The sequence below is a fragment of the Ipomoea triloba genome, chromosome 6, assembly GCF_003576645.1.
Source record: "Ipomoea triloba cultivar NCNSP0323 chromosome 6, ASM357664v1".
Taxonomy (NCBI): Eukaryota; Viridiplantae; Streptophyta; class Magnoliopsida; order Solanales; family Convolvulaceae; genus Ipomoea; species Ipomoea triloba.
The window spans coordinates 20515248-20525115 of NC_044921.1; the positions used below are offsets into that span (position 1 = coordinate 20515248).

The 9868-nt window shown below is 33.6% G+C and overlaps 1 protein-coding gene across 3 annotated transcripts in view; it reads right to left on the reverse strand.

Moving 5' to 3' along the window:
* The window catches only part of LOC116022394 (protein FLX-like 3), a 9624-nt gene extending 4027 nt beyond the window's left edge, over positions 1-5597 (reverse strand). For 2 of the 3 annotated variants that reach the window (XR_004099176.1, XR_004099175.1), the window contains exons 1-5: positions 5453-5597; positions 3497-4034; positions 3220-3365; positions 1935-2014; positions 1574-1831 (exon numbers count right to left, since the gene is read on the reverse strand). Coding sequence is in view for 1 of the 3 variants with exons in the window: in XM_031263107.1 (XP_031118967.1) it covers positions 1748-1831; positions 1935-2014; positions 3220-3365; positions 3497-4023 (837 nt within the window). In the remaining 2 variants the exon portion in view is untranslated. Of the gene's footprint in view, positions 1-1486; positions 1832-1934; positions 2015-3219; positions 3366-3496; positions 4035-5452 lie in introns of those variants that run through there. The other variant, XM_031263107.1, reaches the window with a different exon arrangement.
* Between the last annotated feature and the right edge of the window lie 4271 nt (positions 5598-9868).

Genomic DNA, 9868 nt, shown 5'->3' on the forward strand with positions numbered 1-9868 from the left:
AAAAAAAAAAAAAAAAAAAAAAAGAAAGAAAGAAAGAAAGAAAGAAAGAAAAGCAGAGAGAGAACATAAAGTACAGTATCCAACTCAAAAGGTTAGAGGGCCATTAAAGCCACATAACAAAAACAGGATACTTGCCTATGGCATTCGTTGGTTGCAGCCCACTGATTTGGTATGTCCACTGCCTTTCCTTCAGTTGTTCTGGGACCATTTGAATGTATAATAAGCAACTCATTTACAAATGGACGCCACCCAGGTATCTTGATTACCCAGCAATATGACAGTCACGTGAATTGGTAGGCTAAATACATTTCTCGTCCAAACAATTAAGACATAGGGCAGGGCAGCTGCATATCCAATCCAGAAGCACGAACTAATAGGACAAACATCTCAAGCTGCAATCCTCAAATTCAGGTGAACCAAAGTAGGGGTACAGCAATTAACATCCAGCTCTCTCTAAAGTGCATAGGCACATTATTAAAGGAGATTCATTGATCATCACAACACACCTTGAATCATCCTACACATGTAACTATAGAAGGATCTACACACCCAACCCAAAACAACTAGAAGCTTGTCCAATAAATATAAATAAACAACCTACAATGTCACACCTCCTAGTTTTTAAATCTTAATCATGATCTTACTTGTGATCCCTACTCCTCAATTATTAATATCACCTATCTTCCACCAACAAAATGTATGGCATTTGGAGAGAAGGCTGAGAAGCAAATCATATCTCCATCCTCATAAATTATGTAGTTCATCCCACCTTCAGAACAGATGACTGTGCGTATGCAATGTTAGAAAATGTAGAGCACTAGAGCATGATCTAATGGATGTCATGAACCCTGAAAATATGAACTACATCCATGAACTAAACAAACTTAATCTTCTCAAAGCATCTATAGTATCTTGTTGGGCTCCTATCAACATAATGCGCACCCTAAACATTTGCCCCAATATACTCATTTACTTGGCAAAGGTACTTTGTTTGCTCAGCCCAAAAGAAATTGGTAAGAAGTGACCAAGTTAAGAAGGATTTACAAAAATAAATAAATAAATTGAGGTCATGAATCCTAGAAGTTCCCTATTAGGCTAAAACATTTATGACAACCCAAGGATGTATCATTAGATAATAGGTCCAGCAACAAAATCAAGAAAACAACAATATAAAGTGTCTCCTAAGCAACATCCTGAGCTTTCCCTAATTCTTTGCACAGTAAGTGCATTCAACTTTCAACTACATATCCTATAATAACTATTTTTAACAGGCAGATTGGCAATCAAAGACTTATAATCTTCTATGCCAGAATGCTTCAGCATCTCCTTAACAAATACTTCTGAACTGCTAGGAGTCTATCAGGAATCTATTCAATGGCAAACAGAGAAGCATTAATCCAGCAAGAATACCTATTACTCAGAAGTCAGAACCGACAACTTTCAAAGAAAATTGATATCTATATAATTAAGTAAATGTAACAAAAAAGGGGGGAAATAGAACATGCTTATATTTATAAATAAGACCAGTATGCAGCTAAATTATAGTTTTAGGCAAATAAGAGAACAACCATACCCCATTAGTTCAGTAAGAGTAACCTTAACGCGCATATACAAGTAAACATAACCAATTATCTTCAAGGACAACTGGGAAGAGAGCTGACACTAGATCGTTTACGCACAAATGGAAGACATCAGACACTCCTTGCTCCAGTTTATACAGGACAGCACACTACAGGATCTGAACAATTCAACGGCGAGACATTCGAGGCTTTTCAGGTCCTCCCCATGAAGCTGAGCCAGCACCATATAAAGGGCCCTTGTTGGCAGCAACCTGAGAATAATGCATGAACATCAACATCCAATAATATATAAGCACCCAATGAATTTGTCTAATGATGCCTAGAATAAAACACTGCTTAGTTAAATATCCATACCAGATGACCCCCGTATCCCTCACCATAAGGTGCTGGGAAGTTGCTATCAGGAGTGCCGAAATTTATCGAGTACGGTCCACCTTCAAAATCCATACATAGTATGTTAACATACACAGCAAAGGAGAAGAACTATGAATAGTTTAATATTGGTGCCAAATACATTGCCATACAATGATTCAATTACACAACATGCTTGGTAGCTAGAAGCATATAATCCTGTACTTACAAAAAAGACAAGGTTTCATAACCAGGTGTAAATAATTGTAGGTTTGTTTTTTCCCATTGTTCAAGAGTTATAAATGAAGGGGGAGAACTTTTGTAAGCATTTTTTTTCATGACAGCAAGTACTGTAGTTGATCATAGCAAATGAGAGAAAAAAAATAATTGCAACACTAGAAAACAATTCCCCTCATCTATAGCATCTCAAAGAGTATGTGAAAAGAAATCACATGAAACAGTGTGACTGCAGTGCCTCATTCTCCTACAAAGTTCTAACAGCAAAACCCAAAAATGATAATAGCTGACATACATTGATGATTAATTAAGTTGCATAAAAAGGCTACCTTCCAAGTCAGGTGCAAATTTTGTGCCTAGAGATTTACTTTACACTAGATACTTGCGGTTACTAAATATCCAAGAACACAACTTTTCATTCATCTAAATACTAGATCTGCAGTCCCATTTTTATTGGCCACAATGAAATTTCAAAAGACATAATGCTACATTGCTCAAAATGTGCTTCAATAGTAAACAAGATAGTATGCGTTAAATGCAAAAGCAAGGGTACTATTGGAATAATTTATCAAAAAGGAAAAGATATAAATGACTGGAGTTTCTTAAACTGCATGTTTGATCATGGGAGCCAATAAAAGGAGACGGGGGTGTATTATGAAGCAAATAAGCTAGCCACCATCAGAAAGTATATGAATGCTCCTCTTTTCTTTTAGGACTATAAATTCTAAATTACCTGTTCTATTTCACTTTTATTTATTGTTACTATTTCATGGACACTGGGAATGTAACCAAAGTAATCAGTTTAAGGAATAGATTATACAAGCAGCATGGTCTCTTTCACTACATTAAACCACAAAAAAAGGCTTATCAGTAATAGGATGGAAAGACCGAAAGTGGATACTATTTTCTAAAAATTTTCTCATATTGAAGAATCAGAAGTCTAACTCAAGCATCTCATATCCTCCATAGCCCAAGAATACTGAACTTTCTCAATTAAGGTGAATAAAAGCTTAAAAGAAATGAAAATTAATAAAGGAAGCAACTAACTAACCGTTAACCCAAGATCTACCCTCAGAATTTGCAAGCTCAGAACGTAGCTTATCCACTTCATGTGCCATTGACGCCAAGTTTTTCTCCATCCCCTGTCTCTGGTCCATTAGTTCAATTTTTGCCTTCTTTTCATATTCAACAGCAGATCTGCATGTCAAATTTATTTATTTATTGAAGCTCACATGCCTTCTGATAATTATACAATATCTTCTAGAAACACTAAAGGTCATTTTCTTTGTTGGTTGCAAATACAAAGTAAGCTAAGTGAAGGCAGAAACCTAGCATGAAAAAGCTCCTGATGTAATCCATCAATCTCCACCCTTAAAAGTGGAATCTGTTGGTTTTCAGCTCGCAATTTGGAAATGTCTTTTGTTAGTGTCTGCACCTGCCCATGGAGATCCTTCTTTATGCCATGCAGCCTTTGAACTTCGGTCCTTAGTTGATTGGCCTCATTTTTCAGGGGTTCAATGGCTCGAAGATCAGCTTCCAACTTTAGACCCTTTTCTATAAGTTCCCTGGAATGGAGCTCATGTTCAGCCTGAATATCAGCCACAGCAAGGTTCATGCGATGTAGCTCCTCCTTAGCAGCACCCAACTCCTGCTGCAGAGTAATTCGGTCTTCAACCAGTCTCCGATTTTCACCCAAAAGCCTGCGAATATCAACATGCCGCATTTCAAGTTCTTCCTCTAATAAAGCATGATGATTAGGCATAGGCCGGGGTATAGGACCACGGACAAGAGGCCCTTCTACAAGGTGACCACGATGGCGGTCAAATTCTCGATGAACACGGTTCCTTCCTGCCATCTAAAGTATCACTGCAAGAAGATAACCAAGCATATTTAGGGTAATAAAAGACAATCAACTGACAGGAAAAGGTGAAATAAGCAATTTCAGTACAATAGTAGTCACACTCATCATAACCATAAAAAGCCTGTTTAACTTTTCAAACAAGTTATGAATCATATGTATCGTACAAATTACACACCTTGTCAAAATAAATATTTCTCAAACAAATGAACCACCATCCACACCATAGTTTCTTGTACCAATAGCAAAATTAGCAGTTCATTAAGACATGGATGAGAAGAATCACTTAAGCTAGGGTGTGGAGAAAAAAGACTATAGTAAAGAGAACAGATATTCAAGAATTTGGATGAAACCCTGACACTGCATACGCTCATTTCAAGGATATACTTTTTCATGGGTAAATGACTAAACGTTGATGTTGCAACAAGATAGACAACCTTGGCCATCGGTCTCATTCAAGCTCATTATAATTTTATGCATTTTTTAGAGTGAAAAGTGAAGAGGCAAACAGACCAAACATGGCATTAGAAAAAAGAGGAACGTTGGAATAGAAGAAAATATCTTTTGACAGCATGTTTTTGCCCATAATTGGAGCCGTCCAACTCATTGCATGAGCTGGCAAAACCAAACTTGTTACTTGAACACTGATCATGTCTTGTTTCAGCAATATCTTATTTCAGTTTATATCTTGAAAAATAATCCCTTAGTCCAGCTCCATGAAAATTCTTGCTTTCTTTCTTGTCATACTCTTGTTCCGAATCAAATGGCATTAACATCAAACCCATCAAACAAGATTGGCAGGTTGAAATAAAAGGTCAGGCTCTATGGCAACGCTTCTGTACATAGGTCTAGCAAAGGAAGATGCCAACAAACTCACCACTATTTCTGATAAGTTTTCAGAGGGTGTGAAGCCAGGGCTATACTGTCAACAGGAGAGAGATTGGCATATTGGCATTGAGATAACAATAAGAAAATAGAAGCCATATGATTTCTCTTTGAACTCATTCATGGAGCTCAAGGAAGGTTAAGCAAACAATCCACCAACAAAATCTCCACTTGTTGATAACTTGGTGCTTCATAAATATTCCAAAATTGAACTAGTCAAGGACAGCAAAAAGGAATCGTGTCAAAACAGCATTCTTATGACAGATTTCACAACTCAGTTCAGCTCATATCAGCAAGAACTTCGTTCCTCGATCAATGCATACGATTAGATGCCAGACAATTTCATGCACGAAATTTCACAAACACAAACAAAGAGCAACAGATTTTCCGTAAACATTCCGGCCCTTGTTGAAATCATCAACAATCCTACAGGAAATAAAATACTCCGTATACAAATCTAGGTCTAGAAATTGGAAATTGCATATTGTTCCCAAAAAAAAATCACAAAAAGGAAAACCGATTGGGGTTGAAATTGTCATACCTATTAGGTCAGGCTACGGCCACACCGCAGGCTCTCCTCCTAAGCTTAGAGAGAGAAAAGAAAAATAAAATAAAAGCTGAGAAGTGTTGTTGTTCGGCAAGGAATGTAGCTGGCAAACCGAAGTTCCTTGTTGCAATTTGCAAATTACGATGACCCAACATTAGCTTGGGACTTGGGACGGATCAAATATGTCATTCAACTATAAATCAATAATTTAATCAATAATTTCTTAAATTTATATAATTAATTTATTTTGCAGGTAAACTCAAAGTAATAACATGTAAAAATGATTTTTTTTAAAGTAATTTAAAATTAAATAAATATATAAGGATTGTCGGCCGGCAAGGAGAAGCCAGGCAAACGTCTTTGTCCAGTTGGACGAGAAGTCAGGCCGACTTCTTTATCCAGTTGGTCAGAGGAACCAGACAGGTTTCTCTGTCCGGTTGGACAAGAAAGCCATCATAAATTTTTGTATTTAATTAATTTATTTAGATTGAAATTTTTATTTTTTAAAATTTTAATTAATTTTTGTAATTTAAGAAAGAAAATTTACCAATTACTTTGAGGAAGTATGTTAATTAATTTTTTTTTAATTACTATTAACTCTGTTACAATGTAGGATCTGTTCAGTACTACTGACTCTGTTACAATGTAGTATCTGTTCATAACTACTTTCTCAACCTACTGAAGCATCCATGTGGGAGTGTAAACCATAATCGGGTGCCACTAGACCACAGGATCTTTGCATACAAATGAAAAGTAAAAATGTTTCATGGGAGGGTTTTTAAGGAAGCTAATTGCATTTTGACTTATAGTTGAAATGCATATTTGGCTCTTATCCCTATTCTTTTTTTATCAAGATTTTTTTAAAAAAAAATCTTTTTATCTTTTTTTTTTCATGTTTTTATTTCTATAACTTAGATGTCTCGAAGTTGTCTGGCTATTTCATACACCCCATATATAATTTCAAATTAAGTTTTTTTTTTTATGGAAAATAAATTCAAATTGAGTAAATCTAATTTTGACACTCAATGCCAAAACAATAGTTATACCATTGACACGAGTTCACTGTATGTAAATTGTGTATTTTAAACCTGAATCTATTGTATGTAAATTGGTATTGTTTTATCTGGGTTTACCATGCAGAATAATTTGTCATACCAAACAATACAATTTTACATACAAAAAGCCTAACTCATATCCAAACTCCCAATTTTATTTTTTTTTTATTTTTTGGGAAAAGGCTCAAATAAGCCCCTAAACATTACCTGAAAAGATAATTAGGCCCCTACACATTTAAAATGCTCAATTAAGCCCTTTAACATGTTAAATTGGAACAAAAAAGTCCAAAAATAACAGGTCATTTATTGTTCAGGACAAAATTCGGCGACCGGCGACAATAGAATCGTCGTCATGGTCGCCTTCCCGCAGAGCTTCCGCTGATGGAAATGGTCGCCTTCCGCGCGACCGGCGACGGTTCTGCCGTCGTCAATCACCGGATTTTGCCCTGAACAATAAATGTCAAATTGCACTTTTTAAATGTTTAAGGGCCTAATTGACTTTTCAGATAATGTTTAGGGGCTTATTTGACCCTCCCCCTTTCTTTTGATATATATCTTTGGTTAATTTTATTTTCTTTTAGAAAGTGCTTCCACTAGTTAGCGTGTAGTACCCTCATCTAGGGATGACAGTTCACCCGTCCCCGGCGGGAGCAAGGATGGCGAAAATTTTCGGAGAATGGGGACGGGAAATGTATGTAATTCTCTGTTAGGTGACAGGGATACACACGGGGAATGTATGTGTGTCCATAATCAGGTGCGAATCATGCCCAAAGTGAGAACGTGCGGACAAATTGATCTAGTAGATCTAACGGTTGAAAATAAACAAAACTTTGTAATATTTATGAAAATGACCATGCTCATTTTTTATTTGATTTCTCATCCATAAGATCTTGCAGACCAATTGCTTGAATTTGTCCACAAGTTCTCACATGAAAAGTGGTTAAAATTACACTAATTTAAAATTTTAACTAAGAGTTCACTAGGAACGGGAATGAGACTATTTTCAATTCCCCAGCCGGAGATGGAGATGGGGACGGGGTTTACTCAAAAATAAATACACTATTTTCAATGCTTTGTGTGTGTTTATTTTTGACAAATATTTAATTGAGCAATATTGTTATTACTTACCTCTTTAAATTTAAGTGTATTTGGGTTTCAAAAAATTTAAGTGTATTTGTAAAACATAAAGCATTGCACTAATTAAGCCCAAATGTATATATCTCATGCCCCTTAGACTACTAAATTAGTATAGCAACACTTATAAAGGCAATTCATCTATAAATGCATGGTAATAATTTAGAATAGATAGAAAGGAAACAAAAGTTAAAAACAAAATGTCAAAACACACCATATGATACATAAAGTACTGCACCACCTTTTATAGATTGATATCTTTCTCACTTTTCATAAACATAAGTAATGGTTAAAAATGGGTGGAAGATGAAACAAATTTATCAACAAAGATGGTTAAATACACAATATGAAGCACAAAGTATATCTCTCTTATCTTGTAAATGGGATGAGATGCATTTATTTGTACATTATATCATCTTTTAGAAATATGTTTTGTTGTGTGCACTCACGTAACCGTTTGTGTGTATTCGTACAACGTCAAAATTCTACTAATTAAACAAATTGTAATTGTACCATAAAGTAAAACTCTTATAATTTAGGAAAAGATATGCATTAAAATTAAAATTCATTTTTAATAAACAAGGGGAATATAATGTATTTTTATATAAATAATAATTCATTTTTCTAAGACAAATATGTAAAGATAAAGCTAGGCACGGTAGCTCAATAATGATTTGTTGACTCAACAATTATATTATATTACTAGTTTTATACGCGCATTGCGCGAATGGGTTAATGCCCAATGTTTATATTTAAATAAATATTTGAAAGTATATCAATGCAAGATTATATAGGAGACGTTTATACATGGGTAATTGAATTTCGGATTTTTTTATTTAAATATCTAACTCAAAGTATATGAATCTAAGATAATATAGAAAATTCATTATAATTATTACTAAAATAAATGTTTGCAACCTTGTAAAATCGATAGTCTAAATATTTGGTCTAAAAATGATAGTCTAAATAAATACTACTTTTAAGTTGAATATTTCTAAGTGGTTCTTAATTCTCTTTTGAGTAACATTGTCATTGTCTTCATCTTTACTATTTGTTCTCTACCTTTTTGTTGGTAGTGTGTTATTTGCAATTCCGTTATTGTTGGTAGCATAGATGACAACATCATGCAATGAGATTATGATATAGGAGCTATGGACTTTCCTTTAGGTGTTTTGTTTGGGGTTCATTTGGTTCAACCATTATTGTTGAATGAGTTATTGTGGATAAAGAAATCCCTAGTTTAAGAAAAAAGAATAAATAAATTAATAAAAATTTGAAAATTTAAAATATTATGTATTCCAAAGATATTAAAAGGTAGTTTCTCGCTTCAATTTGCTGGGTAATGGGTTATTTGAATACTTTCATTGTCAACAAATCTCCCAAGTAGTTAATATGATTGGTTTCAAACTATTCTTTTTTATTTTTTTCATGGTATTAAAGAAATACATATGTATCATTTTTTGGTGTAACTACTAATTTATTTAATTCAATAAGAGTAAAATAGAGTGATTCCACTTCAATTTGTTGGGTTATTATTTGAGTACTCTCTTTGTCAACCAATCCCCTAGTACTTAATATAATTAGCTTCAAATTATTTTAAATTTTTTTTTCATAATACTAATAAAATACTTGGTAAATAAATATATAACATTATTTTATACTATAACTTTGATATTTAATTACAAGATATTGTAAAAATAATATAATGGACAATGTAATGAATATCAATTGATGAATTCGAATGTAAAGAATCTTTGCATGAGAGAAAATAAAGGCAATATAACTAATGAAATTATTTTTTCTTATTTAATTTAATTTTTTGATAATGAATAATTTTTCAAATAAAGGTATTGTAGACACATAATTCTAAATTAAAGAAATACATATGTATCATTTTTTGTTGTAGCTACTAATTTATTTAATTTAATAAGAGTAAAATAGAGTGAGAAACTTAATTATGTCAAATTTGATTGAGATCGATGAGGTTCGAACCTAAGACCTTTCTTATATAAATTAATGGGTAAGTTAAAAGTTAACGGAATATTAACGGAGAAGAGAATATTTAACGGAAAACTTAACGGATAATCATAAAAGTAAGGTTAAATTAGGTAATCTCTATTAATAATATTAATCTGAATTATCTTAACCATCTATTTGATTAAATAATTTGACCGCCATTTTTTCTACCCATTTTAGGCCTAACTCTTTTTGGCTCTTATTA